Source organism: Doryrhamphus excisus, chromosome 20, assembly GCF_030265055.1.
Source record: "Doryrhamphus excisus isolate RoL2022-K1 chromosome 20, RoL_Dexc_1.0, whole genome shotgun sequence".
Taxonomy (NCBI): domain Eukaryota; kingdom Metazoa; phylum Chordata; class Actinopteri; order Syngnathiformes; family Syngnathidae; genus Doryrhamphus; species Doryrhamphus excisus.
Window position 1 is genome coordinate 16,205,830 of NC_080485.1, and position 18,075 is coordinate 16,223,904.

The following is an 18,075-nucleotide window of genomic DNA, read 5'->3' on the forward strand; positions in this document are numbered from 1 at the left end:
CGATTCCAATGCAAGGTGAGGTAAGGTCCCGAATGGTTTCATCCAAAATCTTCATTCTCGTAATTTGTTTCACCTGTTTTCTTCTTTCTTCTGAGACATCCCAAACAGTCCAGTTACGGGTCAATTCAATGGCGAAGTCCAAGTCTGAAGCAAGTCTTGAGCCATTTGGTCCAAGTCCCAAGCACGTCTTATGTCAAGATTCAAGTACTTTGGATCCAGTAAGTCGTAAGTCATTTAAGAAAGGAAGAAAAGAATCAGGAAGTCTTCGCCCCCATTGAGTTGTCTTGGTTTCAGGCGGTTGTTCATTTAGCCAAATTATAGCGAGACAAGTTTAAGACTTAGGACTAAATGTGATGTGAACAAAATGACATTAAAGTATTATAGTATCTAATATTTGAATGAAATGACAAAACTCATCTCGTACTTGGACTAAATGACAAGCATCCTGTTTGAGACTTGGACTGAATGATGTACTAAATGCAAAGCGTCCTTGTCGAGACAAAATGACGTAAAACTCGTCCAATACTTGGACAAAATGGCAAGGCTACCGTTTGAGACTTGGACCATATGTCTCCCTTGAAAATTGACCCAAAGTGCTTCGGACTGAGATGTGGACAAAATGATGTACAATGGAATCTAAACCTGGTAGAACACCTGCACTAAATAACCTAAAACTGTCCAATACTTGGACTCAATGGCAAGACCTGGACTAACTGACCTATGACTTGTAGACTCAATGACACTTGACAAAATGACATAAAACTGATACTGCAGTCGGACTTGGTCTTACGGAATCCTATTTCTCAGAAAAGGCGAACCACCTGTCGTTACATGAGTTAATCCTTTAACTGCAGTAATGACAAATACTTGCAAGAGTACTTTAAAGCCAAAGCCCCAGTCAGTGAGGTTGATGGGATCCACAGATAAGAAATCCATCCTCATCACGGAGGCTCAAGCATTTTTTGGTGGGATCCATCCCCGGCGTCTGGGAAATAATCTTGTATTTAATGTTGCATTGCACAGAAACCTAAAACTTGGCAACCCGGCGGCGTCCCTGCGCCAAATCTTTATACCTGCAGGCTGTTTGCCGCGGACTCTCTAACCAGCTCCAGCTTTGAGACCATGTTCATTTATTACATGTTGTCATCGTAAATCAAGCATCGCGCTGCTGTCCGTTCTCAGGTTTTCCATCTGCCGTGCCTTTGGGCCTTGGGTAGTAGTACTCTGTTATGCCTTACCACACACACACACACACACACTTGTTTGTGTACTGTACTTAGTGTGGTTGTTGTAGAGCTACTTTTATAAACAAGGGGCTTGATTCTTTGTGACTTCACTCACATCTGCTAAAGGTGGGGTGATATTGATCATCTCTTTATTACACGAGTCAGTATTCATGCGTATGTCAGCCAATAGCGGCAACAAAAGTGAAGTGAGCATTTGTTTGGCCCAAATTTAGGATGGTGGGGGTCACACACCGGGGGGGGCAATCACGGTGTTGTTTTTAAGCCTCCAGGGCGACCTGAGTTAGCATAAAACTCCAGGAAGTTACAAAGGAAACCGCCATAGGTTAGGGTTAATGTAGCCTGGAAAGAAAAACACGGGCGAGTTGAACGATTGATTCCTTTCTAATTGGTGATGAGATGGAGCTTAACGACAACACAGGTTCCGACTTATGCGCTTTCGGGTCCTGAGTGATCCCGGCCTTGCAACAACAACGGCATTACTCATCTCTTCACAAAATCTCTCAGCAGTGGTTTATTTGACTTGGCGTTTAGAAAGTTGCAAAATCCCCCCGGTGCCCCTAAACTGTTTCCAGCCCGCATGCTCGCTCGCTCTCAAACACGTTAACTCTCATGCGGATTGGATTGCATGACACAATTGCATGTAACGTATCGTGTGCACACGCCCATGCTTCAGAGGACTGTTGCTGTTTAAGTGACGTCTATAGTCATGGCCACAAGAAGGAATGCTGGCACGTCTGCTGGCTCATGTTTGGACAACATGGAGTCAAACTTGTGTAATGCATGCATCCTGGTTCAGACCAAAGAACATCAAACCGGTCTCAAACTTCTTGAAATGACAAAAGTTGTCTAAGACTTGGACTAAATGTTGCCATTTACATCAAAGCTATGTAAGACTTGGACAAAATAAAGTGAAACTGGTCTAATATGTGGTCTAAATCACAAACCTTGTCTGATATTTGGACTAAATGACAAACTGGTCTAATACCTGCTCTAATTGCCTAATACTTGGACGAAACCTTAAGATGGTCTAATGCTTGTTTGAATTGACATCAAATGTATATAATGCTTGGACAAAACAAAGTGAAACTGGTCTAATACTTGATCTAAATAACATAAAACTTGTCTAATACTTGGATCAAATGACAAGCTGGTCTAATCTTTAGTCTAAATAACATAAAACTTGGCTAATACTTGGGCTAAATGACAAGCTGGTCTAATACTTGGTCTAAAGGACACACAACTTGTCTATATGCTTGGACCAAATGACAAGCTGGTCTAATACTTGTTGGAAATGACATACAAACCTGTCTAATACTTGGACCAAATGACAAGCTGGTCTAATACTTGGTCTAAAGGACACACAACTTGTCGATATACTTGGACCAAATGACAAGCTTGTCTAATCTTTAGTTTAAATAACATAAAACCTGTCTAATACTTGGGCTAAATGACAAGCTGGTCTAATACTTGTTCGAAATGACATGGAACGTAGTATATAATACCTGGACAAAATAATGTGAAAAAAATGACAAAACTGGTCTAATGCTTGGTTTGAATGATGGAAAACTTGTCTAATACTTCAAGTAAATGACAAGCTGGTCTAATATTTGGTCTAAATGTCATGAAACTGCTCTAATACTTGGATTAAAAGGCAAGTGGCAAGTGTGAGACTTGGACAAAAATTATGTAAAACTGGTCTAATATGTGGTCTAAAGGGCATAAAACGTATCTAATACTTTGATATTATAACCTTTGTTATCAGATGTTCAAAAATAGTTGAATAATAGTTGAAAAAATGGTAAACCGTTAAATGAGATCAATACAAAAACATGTTCTCCCCATGCATCGGGTACTCTGCCCCCCCACATTCCAAAAACATGTTAGCTTCATTGGCCACTCCAAATTGTCCATAGGTATGAATGTGAGTGTGAATGGTTGTTTGTCTATATGTGCCCTGTGATTGGCTGGCCACCAGTCCAGGGTGTACCCCGCCTCTCACCTAAAGACATCTGGGCTAGGCTCCAGCACCCCCGCCACCCTCGTGAGGATAAGTGGTAGAAAATGGATGTTAAATCGTAATTTTATTTGTACTGGTATAATATTCCACATTCCAACTTTTCTCTCATTGTCATCTCATAAACTTATATTTATTTTCTTCTTGTGTGACCCCCATCCTCCTTGTTAATGTTTCCACGCTGGTCATAATGAATATTCCGTGGGGCTATCCAAACTTTAACAATAAAACGATGGTTGCAAATGGGCCCCGGGGCCAGACTTTGGACAACACTGATGCACACACACAGGATAGATTTGGGCTCATAATGCCAGAGGTTGAGGTGGCAGGCAGCGATGCCTTTAGCAGTGTGCATGGTTTGTAGTATCAGGTTTGCCCCCAGCGTGTTTGTCCCCTAAAATTACACAGAGGTTCAAAAATAGTAAATATGCAAACAAGGCTGGGGTTTTGTGTTTGCACAAGAGGGTCAATGCCTGGCCCGCGTTCCCTAATGTGCCCTTTTAAAAGTCTAGTGTACTTGCGGTCTGTTTCTAATGTCTTGTCACTCACACTTCCACGCTTCCAGTAACCAAGCACATGCATCCCAATGAACATTTGCTATAACAGCAGTCAGCATGTTCGATTCACTTATCCGGTTATTCGCCCCTGCATGTACACTTCACAATGACCGAATAATTACAGGAATCCTAATTGCTAAAACCTCCTCGCACACCCCCATAAGACCCCCATAAGGGAGGCTGAAGTCATGCTCCACGGAAGAGACCACAGCGGGTGTATCCTAACCAGAATAGCCCATGCCCCCCCCCCCCCCCCCATATCTCCCCCAGGCATGCGGCAACACAAGTCCAACTCCGACTCAGAAAGATGGTGTTTACACACAAAGTGTCACCTCGTTCCGTTGCAGCTGAAAGAAGTTGAGATAGTTGGAGTTGAGGGACGAGCTCACGTCGGCCGAGGCGGGACTCTTGCTGTAGTTGAGATCCGGGTGGGAAGAGTTGGGTTCGGGTCTGAAGGCGTCAAAGGCGCTGGTCTGGTGGTGGGGGTCTTGCAAGGAGAGGTAGACCCAGTTGAGGAGCTGCGCGGGCTGGTACACGGAGGCGCTAGCGTCGATGGCAGACAATAAGCTCATCTTCAACGTAAAAAAAGGCTCAAGTCCACTTTTCCGCCGCTGATACTTTCAGTCTCGTCTTGTTCGAGAAGTCGACGTCTCCCTTTTTGTCGTGTGCGCGTTCCCGAAAAAGAGCCCCCTTCACACCCGGAGCCTGGCCCCAGTGAAGTGTTAGTCAAAAGTCATAGCCTAACATGTCAGCATCGAAAAGTTCCCCCCTTGCTCCCCATGGTCCGCTATCTGCCTTTATTGCGGCAGGACTCGGGGAGATGCTTTGAATATTCGATGAGGACGGCGGGGAGTCGCCGAGGACGTCGACCAATCAGCAGCCTCGGCTCATTAATATTCATCACGTGTGCTTTTGCGGCAAATGGTTGGTTCGCCTTCACCTGGAAATTAACACAGCACCCCCTGAGACGTTTAAGACATTGGTTTGTTTTTTCATCGCAGTAAGTGCTGTGTTGTTGTTTTATTCTGGACTCTGTCTCTGTCGCCACCTTATATTGTCAAAGCGACGTGATAATAGACAAATACATTTAGGGGCGATATGGCATCTTGGCTATGGCTAATAGTTGGACTAAAGAACGTCACGTTTTACTAATACTTGGACTAAAGATGTCAAATGTGGCTAATACTTGGACTAAAGATGTCAAATGTGGCTAATACTTGGACGAAAGTTGTCAAATGTGGCTAATACTTGGCTAATACTTGGACTAAAGATGTCAAATGTGGCTAATACTTGGCTAATACTTGGACTAAAGTTGTCAAATGTGGCTAATACTTGGCTAATACTTGGACTAAAGATGTCAAATGTGGCTAATACTTGGCTAATACTTGGACTAAAGTTGTCAAATGTGGCTAATACTTGGCTAATACTTGGACTAAAGATGTCAAATGTGGCTAATACTTGGACTAAAGATGTCAAATGTGGCTAATACTTCGCTAATACTTGGACTAAAGATGTCAAATGTGGCTAATAGTTGGACTAAAGAACGTCACATTTGGCTAATACTTGGACTAAACACAAATGACATGACATTCGGCTAATACTGGTCATCGACTATGGCTAATACTTGGACTAAACTAGATCAAATTTGGCTAATATTTGGACTAAACAAGATCAAATGTAGCCAATACTTGGACTTAACTAGACCAAATTTGGCTAATACTTGGACTAAACTAGATCAAATCTGGCTAATACTTGGACTACAAAATGTCAGATTTGGCTAAAATGGTCATAAAATTTGGCTAACATTTGTACTAAATTTTAGCAAATACTTGGACTAAATGACATAAAACTTGTATATTTTGACTAACTGATGTCAAATTTGGCTCTAGGCCTAAATGACCAAAATATCTCTAAAACATGGACTAATGTAGAACACCTGTAATACTTGGACACAATTAAATAAACCTATCTGGACTATGTGTGTTATATGTATTAGCATAACATTCAACATTACCTGGTAACCTATTTATTTGTGTTTTGTTTTGTTTGCCGATGCTGGCAGCACTCGTGCCACTATACTAGACTGTAGGCAAAACACAATTGTACTTTTTTCAAGCAGAAGGGGGGGTGCAAGGAATTGTATTAATAGTATCACCGGAGTGACTTTTATAATCAAATAAAGATGAATTATATATTAGTCAGTTTGGGGAACTAAATAATAAATCATTCCATTGTATATACTTTTGTGTATACCACCTACTAAACCAGCCTACAAGCCATCAAAAGGGCTCCCCCTGGTGGCGTATTTCCATGTAACACAATGATGCATCACATTATGAGAAAACTGTAATATTACACACAAAAAATAGGTCTCCATTTATTTTCAAGCGAAATGTGTCAAATTCTGACATTTTAAAACATACAAACACATGTTTTAGTAAGAAACAAACTAGTGTGGTTGAATTTGATGATTCGTTTTAGACAATGGGGTTATCTTATCCGGGCGGTGCTACTTAACTTACAGGAAACACACCTCACGTGGTCACATGTCGTGGTGGAACATGAGTTCATGTTTTACATATGTCCACTATACTTTGCGTATCCGCGCCGTGAGTGGAAAATATGTTCGCTTTTGTGACGTTGTCATGTTACGTAACAGGGCGGCGTGACAGTGACACATCCGTGGATGGGCGGGCCTCTTCAAGGTGGAAACTGTCTCAAGTGCCCCCACCCACTCCAGCCGCAGCAGGCTGAAACGTTGACAAGCACAAATACCAGCAACTGCACCAGGAAGAGAGAGCGAACAGGCCAAAAGTAAGTACTCGATTCCAGGATATATTTTTTGGGACAGTGGCTTCACTAACATTCACAGATAAGTTTGGATTCGGAGGGACTATTTTTGTGGGTCGTTCGGCGGTGTAATGTTACACTTTTCCCTCGCTGACTCGGCCAGCGTCACTGCATGTTTTATCTTTAGCTCGGCCTAAAACATGCACGTATAACAATTCTGTTCCCCTCGGAACTTTTCATGCCCTCTTCCTGCCAAATTGTCATCATTTGAATGTGGTTAGGCTGTGATTAAGAAAATTATAAGTGATTTGTATTAGTCCGCGGCGCAGGCGTGCCGAGGCGTGCCGTTAAGTTAGCTAACATACCTAGCCTTATTAGCTAATCACTACTACGTTACTATGTACTGCACCAAAAAACACTTAAAACTATTCTTACTATGCACGTAATACCAATGCAAGACTTTGCCATACCTTCAAATGGTAATATTACTACAACAGTAATATTAATATAGAATAATAATATAATTAGAAAAATGAAAGCCTCAAAGACCTACAGCTAAAATATTAATCAAAGAGCCTTTATCAGTATCAAGGTTTTCTAACCATGTTTTATAACATCAAGGGTTAAGCAGGAGCACCCTGACTTACTACAAAATACTAGTCAAAGATCATCTATTAAGCAGGAGCACCCTGACTTACTACAAATACTAGTCAAAGATCATCTATTAAGCAGGAGCACCCTGACTTACTACAAAATACTAGTCAAAGATCATCTATTAAGCAGGAGCACCCTGACTTGCTACAAAATACTAGTCAAATGTCTTATATTAAGCAGGAGCACCCTGACTTACTACAAAATACTAGTCAAAGATCATCTATTAAGCAGGAGGACCCTGACTTACTACAAAATACTAGTCAAATGTCTTCTATTAAGCAGGAGCACCCTGACTAACTACAAAATACTAGTCAACGATTATCTATTAAGCAGGACCACCCTGACTTACTGCAATAATAATAATTTATTCAGTTTTTTCCATTTTGATTTTTTTTTTTACATTTTACGGTAATTTTACCAGCATAGAGTGTGTGCTTTTTGTGTTAGTGAATGAAATATCCACTAATTAAATGCAAAATACTTAAATCTATTGATGCAATACGTCGCTGTTTTTAAGGATGCACGGCGAATAATCTAGTCAAAGATCCTTCATATGACAGAGGACTGTGCTATTTTTAAAGACAACTGAGTGAAACGAACACAATAAAGGCCGCCATTTGAATAGCTATGATGCTATGATGTGGTGTTGAAATAACGTCTGTCCTTTTGTTGACTCAGTAGTCATGGCTGCTCAAACAAGGCTTGCTACAGGAAGTAATAATGTGTCTCGTGACACCACCTTAGGTAGTAACAGTTTATATACAAGCATTGACCTGGACCTTGTCATAAAGGCATATCATCTCAAGGAACAATACTACAGAAGTAAAACTTGAATATACTTAGTAGTGTATTATTATTATCTTGTATTGCAGTATAGATTTACTATCCACTGAAAACGACTACATACAAACATGTTGTCTAAATAGCTGGCAACACACGTTAGTACCAACATTTTATGCTCTTGGAAAACTGAAATGGCGAGGACGCATGAAAAAGGATAATAACTGGCTTGGAAATAGCCGCTCAGCTGGAGTGGACGCGACCTTCAGGCACCTCTTGACTACCCTTCTCTTTTGTTTTCTTTTCATAGACATGAGCTACCCCGGGTACCCTCCTCAGGCCGGCGGTTACCCCCCGCAACCTGGTTCTTACCCACCCCAAGCAGGGGGCTACCCACCTCAACCTGGTGCCTACCCCCCTCAGGCAGGAGCAGGATACCCCCCTCAGGCAGGGGGCTACCCACCCCAGGCAGGGGGCTACCCACCCCAGGCTGGGGGCTACCCACCCCAGGCTGGGGGCTACCCACCCCAGGCTGGGGGCTACCCACCCCAGGCTGGGGGCTACCCACCTCAGGCTGGAGGCTACCCACCCCAGGCTGGAGGCTACCCACCGGCACCGCCAACAGGTAAGGCACATTATTAACTAGTGACGCCATTTTGTAGGAAAACATGGCTCCTCTAAATGTAGCTTGGAGAGCATCCCCTCCACCCCTCCCTAAACAAACAATCCTCCAGTGTCGTTGCTAGGAGAGACACGTCCTACAGGAGTCCTTCACTCTTTAGCTTCCACAGTGCTCCCATTCTGGGTTCATCCCTCTTTCACCTCCATGTTAACCAGTTGGAATGTTCCAGTCATTCCTCCATTCATAGCTTGACTCATACGCTCTAATTCCATTTCCCAGCAAATACACTCCTCAGCATTATTGGGAGCAACAAATGAGTACTTTTGTGTCGCAGGCGGCTGGGGAGGTGGGCCTACTGGCGGATATCCCTCCATAGGTATGGACAACCTCACCAACCCGGGATACAACGCTGGCATGGTAGGTTGAATCTATTAATTAAAAAAAGCTTCACTGGTACCTGCAATTGTGTATGATGAGATTGTTGCAGCCGTTACTGGAATAGTTGGCCCTTGCACTCCATGGTAAGTCTGCATCCTAAATGTGTTCCTGTTGTCGTCAGCTTACCCTTCCAGCCTTCTTGCATGGTTTAAGAACATCATACAAGCCATTATCATCCAAGCCTCTACAGCTTGGCCCTCCTGTGCAACTCTTAGTGCAGGGGTGTCCAAAGTCTAAAGGCCTGCAGCACATTCTAGAAATAGATACAAAAAATAATCAATAAAAAAATGGAAAAATCAACAGTCATTATACATGAATCAAGTCAAAATATTATGGGGAACATGTTGTAATCAGAAAAATAATTGTAACTTCACAAGAATAATGTAGTATTACCAAGAAAAATGTCATTTTAGTAGCATGAAGTTGACATTTTAAAGAAAAATGCACTGAAACAAAGAAAACAATGAATAAAGTTAAATTTTCTATTTTACAAGAATAAAGTCAAATTATTCTGGCAATGAAGTCATAATTACGAGAAGAAAATGTACAAGTTGACAAAGTAGGAAAAAAGTTGATACTAATAATAGTCTTTTTTCCACCCATACCAAAATGGCAAAGTTACATCCTTTCATTTTTCACGTCGTGACCCTCGCTAGAAAACGTTTGGACACCCCTGTCTTAGTGGGCTCTCTTTGCTGATCCTTTTTTCTTCTTTGTCGTGTTGTCGTGTGACGTCGCAATTCCCATTTCACCGCGCAGCACGGCCACACTTTGTTTGGATGCTCCCGTGAATGAACTTTGTAGCAAATATGCTTGGGCATCGTAAGAACAGGACCCAGTAGGTGTGGCTTGCATTGAGGTAACATTTCCTGTATCATGGCATGCCAATCTTTCCAAATTACAGGCCAACCAGATGTGCCACGGCTTAGGCTGTTTTTCTCCAAACCCGTCCGTGTACCCCTACATCCCAGGGGGGTACCCACCTGCCTACCATCCAGGCGGGTACGGTGCCCCATACCCTAACCAACAGTCATATGGCCTGTACCCACAGCCAGGAGGAACCATGCCCCCGCCCCAAGGTCCAGGGATGGGCTACCCAGGCCAGCCTATGCCCGGTTACCCCCGTGCACCATCTCCCAACCCCACAATGCCCGGCTACGGGGCAGCACCAGCACCTATGCCAGGGTACCCCAAGGTTCCCTCGCCAAATCCGTCCATGCCAGCCTATGGAGGCGGATCCATGCCGATTGCCGCGCCCATCAGTGTAAGGACCTCCACACGAACAACTCGGGATTTTTTGAATGTGCATTTGAACCTTAGAATTGAATCAGAACTCTTTGATGAACTTGTTACCTCAGAAAGGATTCAGGGGGACAATCAAGGACTTTCCTGGAGCGGATCCTCTGAAAGATGTGGAGGTCCTGAGGAAGGCCATGAAGGGTTTTGGTGAGCTACGCCTAATCAGTCTTTTACACTGCTTTGGCTAAATGTGTTCATAGTTGTGAATGGTGAGGTTTGGGGAGTATTATGGACGGTTTCCTCCTGTGTGAAGGTACTGATGAGCAGGCCATCATCGATCTGCTGGGGAGTCGCTCCAACAAGCAGCGTGTGCCTTTGCTCCGTGCCTACAAAACCTCCTACGGGAAGGTAAGCATTCCGTCTGTGCTTATTCTTAACTTTCTGTCGCTTGTGTGGCAGCCAATGCCTGTTTCTATTACGGGAGAATCTACGCTTCTTAAATAGTCTTGCTGTTTGAGACCGGGTTGTCCAATATAGATTCATTCCTAGCTTGGTGTGCATTGACGGCCACGCAACAGGTGGTGCAGGATGCCAGTGCTTGTTATAGCCTGGTTTTCTTAGCTGGACTAATTCATGGCGGATTTCATTTACTCCAAGCATCTTTCCATTTTCAGGATCTGATTAAGGATCTGCATTCAGAGCTGTCTGGCGACTTTAGGAAGCTGGTCATGGCCACGTTGAAGAGCCCAGCTGAGTTTGATGCCTCTGAGATCCATTGTGCCATCAAGGTAAACCCGCCTACTGTCATCCCTCGTTTATGGCAGCTCATTGCTTCCAGAATCATCTGGGATAGGTGAATTTCCACAAAGTAGGGTCTCTTATTTATAAATGGAATATCTGAAGCATTATTTGACATGAAGTAAACACCTCATAGTCAACTTTACACTCCTATTACCCAATATAGTAGACATAATAAGAAAAAATAAGACATAATTAGAGTAAAAAGACTCACTTGTTATCATTGGGAGCGTTCCTTGTAGTTCCATTTTTACTTCCTGTGGTGGCTATTGTCTCATCAACGTAACATTACAATCATTAGTAGCTTCTTTAGCCATCAATGCCAATGAAGCAGTGGCGCCTCTGCTGGTTGCAGCCAGTAGTGCACTCCATTTAGCTTCAGTAGCATCAAGACAGGATTATCCTCCAACTAATTCCACTCCACAGACTGGAATCATTCATTCATCATTGTCCCCCTTTCCTTGCAGGGTGCTGGAACCGACGAAGCATGTCTGATAGAGATCCTGTCGTCTCGCTCCAACGCCGAAATCAAGGAAATAAGCCGTATTTACAAAACAGGTAAGATGCTAGCATGCCATGGCTGCCTAATTGTAAGGAATTGTCGTTTGATAACAAGAGCCCACAGTGTGAGTGTTTGGATGTTTTTACCCATCCTCCCGTTCCAGAATACAAGAAGTCTATGGAAGATGCCATCAGCAGCGACACGTCAGGACACTTCCGTAGACTCCTCATCTCTCTAGCTCAGGTTCTAATAACTACCGACTGTACTGTCCTCATGTTTCTTTGGATTTACCACAAGGCATGCCACCTTCTTCCTCCCGGTAGGGCAATCGTGACGAAAGACAAAATGTCGACCTTTCTCTGGCTAAACAAGATGCTCAGGTAACATCGACTTCACCCTGACTCCTAATCCACGTGGTTCTTCATCATCAATTACCTTTCTCCATGCAGGCTCTCTACGCTGCTGGGGAGAACAAGCTGGGAACGGACGAGTCCAAATTTAATGCCATCTTATGCGCCAGGAGCAAACCTCATCTCAGGACGGGTAGATGATCCTCATGTTGCAGTGTTTGGTGGTTACTAGGAAGAATACGTAGTCGCTCATTATGTCTGCCAAGCGGTGTGTCTGATTAAAAATGTTCATCATATGACAGACAGAAGTTAAACGTTGGAGAATGCTCAGAGAAGACAAAAATATATATTTTTTATGAATGTGTCATCTTTGCACTCGATGTGTTGCGGTGCAGGGTGAGTGATTTGTGGAATGTGTGCATGTTTGCAGTTTTTCTTGAGTACCAGAAGATGTGTGGCAGGGATATTGAGAAGAGCATCGGCAGGGAGATGTCAGGAGACCTGGAGAACGGCATGTTGGCCGTGGGTAAGTTCAAAAACACACCAGCAAGGCACCTCACCCAGATCACCATGATGGCCTAACATACATGTTTGGATGCAACATTCACCTGGGAAATATTGTCACAATGATTAACGTTCTGGTGTTTTGTCTTTTTTGCCACCATCAGAGTTCTGGTACCGTAACTTCCTTTTAGATGTTTGATTTCATTCCATTGAGTTGTCATTGTGATGATGTGTCTACTGCCGTGTTTAGCGTGCCTCTTTCCTGTTTTTAATGTATGCATGAGGTATAAAAATCTCCATGTATACATAAGCAGAGTTTTTGGCTTGAAGGAAATGAATTTAGATTTTTCCCTTTTGCAGCAGCTATTGTGTGGGTTATTTATTTTAGTTCTCTTCATGAGTTGTATTTTTAGAGTGCGACACAAATGGCCCCCGGGCCACACCTTACACACCACTGCACATCTATCATCAACTATATATTTGCTTGTGTGCGTGTTGCATGTGTGTAGTTTTTTTCCCAGCTTTCCCTTGTCCCAATATGATTTAAAAGGGACTTCCATTATTCCCATGTAGATAACTAAAACCATGACTACTTGGACGTGACATGTGTTCTGTGTTGCAGTGAAGTGTATCAAGAACACGCCTGCCTATTTTGCTGAGAGACTTTACAAAGCCATGAAGGTGAGACGCTAGCATGGACGTGTGTGTGGAATATGTCATAATGTGTGTGCGTGTGTGTTTAGGGAGCTGGTACCAAAGACACCACTCTCATCCGAATCATGGTGTCCCGCTCGGAGGTGGACATGCTGGACATCCGCCAGGAGTATGTGAGAAACTACGGCAAGTCGCTGTACACGCACATCTCTGTAAGTACCAATCTGATTACTGCACACGAAAAAACCGGCATTGCGTATGCGTATTGTTTATTTCCATCTCGGCACAGGGCGACACCTCAGGAGACTACAAGAAGCTCCTACTGAAGCTGTGCGGTGGGAGTGACTGAAACAATCACATGACACGTGGCTTCCATAGCAATTGGCTTTACATTGCATATGCACTATATATATATATATATATATATATATATACATTTATATATATACACATATATGTATATGCACCAGCTGCATGCCAGCCATGCAGAGTTTACCACCGTGTAACTTCATAGCGCCACATGCTGTTTGCTGCAATGCACACCAAGCTTTTCTATTTTTTACAAGCCTTACATGAATATTACTGAGTACACTTTAAATACATATATATATACATATATAAAGAGAGTTCAATTACATTTGAGAAAAAGCTTTATATTTTTTAAAACATGACAGCAGCTGTACCTGTATGTTCAGATATTGCATATCTGCCGCATCTAGAAATAGTTTCATGATGATAATAATGTTCAGCAACGCTGAGTTCAAACGTCCAGTGCCACTACAAACCACGCCATGTGATCTACTTTAAATGTCCATGTTAGCATCGTCGTGCCAGGCCCACTGAAATGTATTCAATTTAGCAAAAATCCTTATCTCGTCATATTCCAATGTTCTGTTTGGGAATTGGATAACTTCGCCAGTCTTGGAAAATAAATCTCTGAGACCTGAACACTTCCTGCTTTGTGGTTCACATTGAAGATACGCTCACTGGATTTCAACACGTAGGCAACATATGGATCACATTTACATATAGACACAAATCCCTCCTTTATTGCAGTATCGCTTCCAGACCCGCCAGCTATATGGAATACTATTTGAAATGTATTTCCGAGGGAGCCATGTCAATTTTTATACAACCAAATGTGTGTATTTTTAAGCAAGACCGCCTATTGTAGAATATAGTAAGTCTATGATTTTAATTATACTAAAGCTAAGCAATAATAAATAAATGACTTCTTGCCATGAATGCAACTCCTGGTGAATTACAATTAGCTAGCGGCCTGTTTGATTAAAGGAGGGACGGCCCCAGTAGGGTACCGCTTTATCCAATAAATCATATTCAGGTTTTGGTGGAACATATCTGAAGGTCAGTTGGCCTTCAATTTCGTGATGGTTATCCGGCTCGTTTTTTTGAAAATGCTAACTTCCGGTCCCAGCTAGTGTTGCCGGAAACGCATCTCTTTTAGGACTGGTACTCGAAATGAAATAATTGATGGAAATATATTGATTAGCCACACATCGGATTCGTTGATGTGTGTGTGCAGTGCCTGTTCTCTAAACAATCAAACATCGGAAACTCAGCCAATTTGCTGCTCTTACTTTGAAGTTTCAACGCAAACATCCGCTCTGAACGCGGAAGTACAATGCTCTTCACTTCTCTTCACTGTCAACACTGAGTTATCTCGCAAAAGTTTAGCGACCTCAAGTAAAAAGATATCTTTTTATGAAATAAACTATATTATATCCGTGTACCTCGGGGTGTCCTTAATGGAGTCAGAAAACCACATAAAATACGCTGAAAATGAGGGTGTTTTCGAAGGGGAAGGTTGCTGTGTCATGTTTTGGGCGTGTTTATTAATTTATCCGACAGGGGGCAGTAAAACACCAAAGCAAAGCTCAGCAGTTCTTTACTCTAGTGCTCTGCTAAATGGATGATGACTTGAGGGCATTTGGGTAGGGCTTTGTGATGCTATAACATAACACTAAAATAAGAGTCCTGTTAGCATGACTCAATTGCTGTTGAACACGCATTACAGTGCCGGCAATGGTAGTGTACGCTAACTGCACTGCAATCAATATCTACATGGAGGAGGGCTGAATTAATGGCACCCATAAAGCGGCTTTGCTACTGTTGAACATGTTTGTGAGAACTTGAAGGCTTGGATGATGACATTGATTTTAATCAAAATAAGACACAACCCCATCATTACAAGGCAATCATGTAGTTTCCATATCATGCTGATGATTTGCAGCCTCCCATCTGTTGCAGGTATTTAAATGATGCAGGTGATAATTACTTTTAATGACAAAAAAAAGGTTTAATTTGATGTCTCATTTCCCCCGGGAATGACTCATGTCATTGCTGGGAAAATAACCATGTAGAAAATAGGCATGATGCTGAGGACAACAATCATGTCCGTCCTTGTGATTAGCATATCTTTACAGCAGAGATACAAGAAAAACACACAAAGCATCCAATCTGTCTGCACTAGGCACCTGCTTCTCTTTTTATATCAATGATTCTTTATTAATTTTTCATGTTAAGGGAGAGCACATTTGCACAAGCTGTGCTGCCAACATGGCAGACTGGAGGGTGGGGGGGCGGGGGGGGGAAGGGGGGTTGTAGATGTCACAATGAGATTGGGTGCATGCATGAATAAGGTCAACGCTTTTGCGAGTGCTTCGCCCGCAGACGCCTGCCTGCCGCTGTGCCAACCATCTTTATTCCTGCCGCAGACTGGAAGCGGACTGCATCCATCATCTTCATGTTGCATTTCACAAATGCTAATATCATTTGTCAGCACTTGAATATGTATAGCTGAAAAAGCCTGCACACACTTCAATGGAGATGAATGCCGCCTGTGGCTGAGGCGCAACAATAGCGAAGGATCCAATGGAAACCTTGCATGTCACATGAAAAGAACACCTCTTGCTTGTGCGGATTGAAATATGCCTCGGTTAACGTCTGCTCCGGTTAGCAAATCTCCTGGTTAACATCCAAAATATTTGCCTTGGCTTGCGTTCGCCTGCTTGATTAGCGTCCATCAGGTTTGTTTACGCCGCCATCTTGCATCACGCAAAGAGAAATACACAACAAACATACGGACCACATGAAAGCGAAAGGCCGTACCAAGATGCATCCTCGCTGGTGCACTTCTGTAATGTCACTGCTGCTAGCGTTTTTTTTCTATATTATATAATATATATTAATTTCTGCACATCGTAGTTGCATCAGTCTAATGTGTTTATTTTGTTAAGTGGTTTTGTGTTTTTTCCCAACAAAATGAAGTATATGTTGAGTAGTCTGGAATGGATTCATTGGATTATTAATTGGATTATTTTCTATGGTAAAATTTGCTTTGGTTAGAGTCTGTTTTGGATTGAGTCTGACCTTCTGGGATGTATTACTGATGTTAACCAAGGCATCCATGCATCCATTTTACATCCTCATTAGTGGCACAGAAGAGCTGGAGCCTATCCCAGCTGACTCTAGACTGGACAAAATAAATATGTAAAATGATAACAATAAAGATGCTACTAAATTATATTACATGAGCAATAAATACATATTTATATTAAATACAATGATAAACAGCTTCAGCTTTTAAAAATAGAAATGTAGTGAAACTCGGGTTGCATATTTTTTCCCACATTTACAGCTGCCATTTTTTTGATTTTCGACGTAACGTGAGGTCATATTCACGCCCATTTCTTAAATGGGCGTGGTTTGTCCAAACCCTGCCCTCCGTGACCATATACGGGCATTCGACGGAGCGTTGATTGACAGCGGACAGCAGCTGCTGAGTTGCCCAGACATGGCGGAGGATACAGCGGAGCGGAGGCACGGCGCCGGACTTCCATGACTTTTTCCCAGCAGCAGAGTCGTCTCCGGGCCGTCGAAGGCTACACCAGAGCGGGGGAAATGTGTCGGACCGACGCGGACGAGGAAGCGAGGCGAAAGACGTCGCGAACGGCCAAACGCGAGTAAAAAAGATGGGACAATGTATCGCTGTTTAGTGCAGTCAACAGCCCTGGGCAACAAATATGGCTCCTTGTGCCTTTTTGCTGTAAACATTCGTCTCCCAATGCCGCGGTGGCTACGGCGAACTTGTGCCGCAAGCCGCGATAGTAAGCTGACTTCCGTAAGCTCTCGGTACTTTTAATTCGGCACAGGATATTCCTTGCGTTAGCCGGCAAAGCTAAGGCGCCTGCGAGCAGCCATGGAGCCGAAGCACAAAGAGTTGCTCGACCAGTGCCACCAGAACTTACTGGAGTCCATAACGGACGCCGACAGAGTCATCGAGCTGCTCGTCGTCTCCGGTGCCTTGAGCCAGCTCGATCGCTTCGAACTGGACCAGAACTGCTCGTCCAGCGCGGAGAAGGTGGAGCACCTCCTGAAGATGCTGATGAACAAGGAGAGCGACCATTTCCTGGACCTGTGTGTGGCCCTGGAGAAGGCGTACCCGGACCTGCACGCTGCCCTCTTCTGCAGCAGCAACGGCGGGGGACCTGTGGACCACAACACCGGTAGGGGAGCGCTTGTGACCCCTCCTTTGACCTGCGTGGCCTGGTGCCACTGTTGTGTTGTGTGATGGTAGCCGTCTGTGTGCGTGGATGCGGTTCTCTTCCTGTCTTCCCGGTTCTCCGCTAGCATGGAAGCTGGACAAACGCGTCCGTTCCGTGATGTCATCCAAAGGAGGCGGCCATCGGTTCGCCCACATCGGCCTCGAGTCCGCCAACGGTGGTGTGCTAAGGTCACGGTGCATTAGGTTTCCATCACTTGTTTCCATGACAACGGGAGTACCACTGCATGCATGCGTGCAAACCCACAGCATCGGAGTTCGAACCCGATTTACCGTAACTAAAGTACTTTTCAGTTATAGCCGCGCCGAAGACGAGTCATCCACGCGTCTTATGGACCGTCCCA

At 43.5% G+C, this 18,075-nt stretch overlaps 3 protein-coding genes across 8 annotated transcripts in view; 2 read left to right on the plus strand and 1 right to left on the minus strand.

Moving 5' to 3' along the window:
- The window catches only part of LOC131107784 (zinc finger CCHC domain-containing protein 24-like), a 32,573-nt gene extending 27,932 nt beyond the window's left edge, over positions 1-4,641 (minus strand). The window contains exon 1 of the mRNA XM_058058085.1: positions 4,151-4,641. Within this exon, the coding sequence (XP_057914068.1) occupies positions 4,151-4,390 (240 nt within the window). The 5' untranslated portion in view covers positions 4,391-4,641. The remainder of the gene's footprint in view (positions 1-4,150) is intronic.
- Positions 4,642-6,346: 1,705 nt separating this feature from the next.
- On the plus strand, positions 6,347-14,097 carry LOC131107783 (annexin A11-like). Of its 2 annotated transcripts, none has more exons than XM_058058083.1 (15): positions 6,347-6,632; positions 8,353-8,667; positions 8,999-9,081; positions 10,007-10,366; positions 10,461-10,548; positions 10,655-10,749; positions 11,016-11,129; positions 11,607-11,697; positions 11,805-11,884; positions 11,965-12,021; positions 12,091-12,184; positions 12,422-12,517; positions 13,118-13,176; positions 13,239-13,361; positions 13,439-14,097. In XM_058058083.1, the coding sequence occupies exons 2-15, from the start codon at positions 8,355-8,357 to the stop codon at positions 13,496-13,498; spliced, it is 1,713 nt and encodes a 570-aa protein (XP_057914066.1). In that variant the 5' UTR covers positions 6,347-6,632; positions 8,353-8,354; the 3' UTR covers positions 13,499-14,097. The 2 variants fall into 2 exon arrangements, with proteins under 2 accessions (XP_057914066.1, XP_057914067.1); XM_058058084.1 differs by having other exon boundaries at positions 6,478-6,632; positions 10,154-10,366.
- A 2,835-nt stretch (positions 14,098-16,932) lies between these two features.
- Positions 16,933-18,075, plus strand: part of LOC131108031 (disks large homolog 5-like) — a 40,904-nt gene continuing 39,761 nt past the window's right edge. For all 5 annotated transcript variants that reach the window (XM_058058667.1, XM_058058671.1, XM_058058670.1 and 2 more), the window contains exon 1: positions 16,933-17,675. In XM_058058667.1, coding sequence (XP_057914650.1) covers positions 17,369-17,675 — 307 coding nt within the window. In that variant the 5' untranslated portion in view covers positions 16,933-17,368. The remainder of the gene's footprint in view (positions 17,676-18,075) is intronic.

Bases quoted from the DNA above. Each gene is read 5' to 3' on its own strand.
- LOC131107783 (XM_058058083.1), top strand. From the start codon at position 8,355: ATGAGCTACCCCGGGTACCCTCCTCAGGCCGGCGGTTACCCCCCGCAA. The intron at 10,367-10,460 runs GTAAGGACCTCC...TTGTTACCTCAG, and splicing joins CGATTGCCGCGCCCATCAGT to AAAGGATTCAGGGGGACAAT. The intron at 11,698-11,804 runs GTAAGATGCTAG...CTCCCGTTCCAG, and splicing joins AAGCCGTATTTACAAAACAG to AATACAAGAAGTCTATGGAA.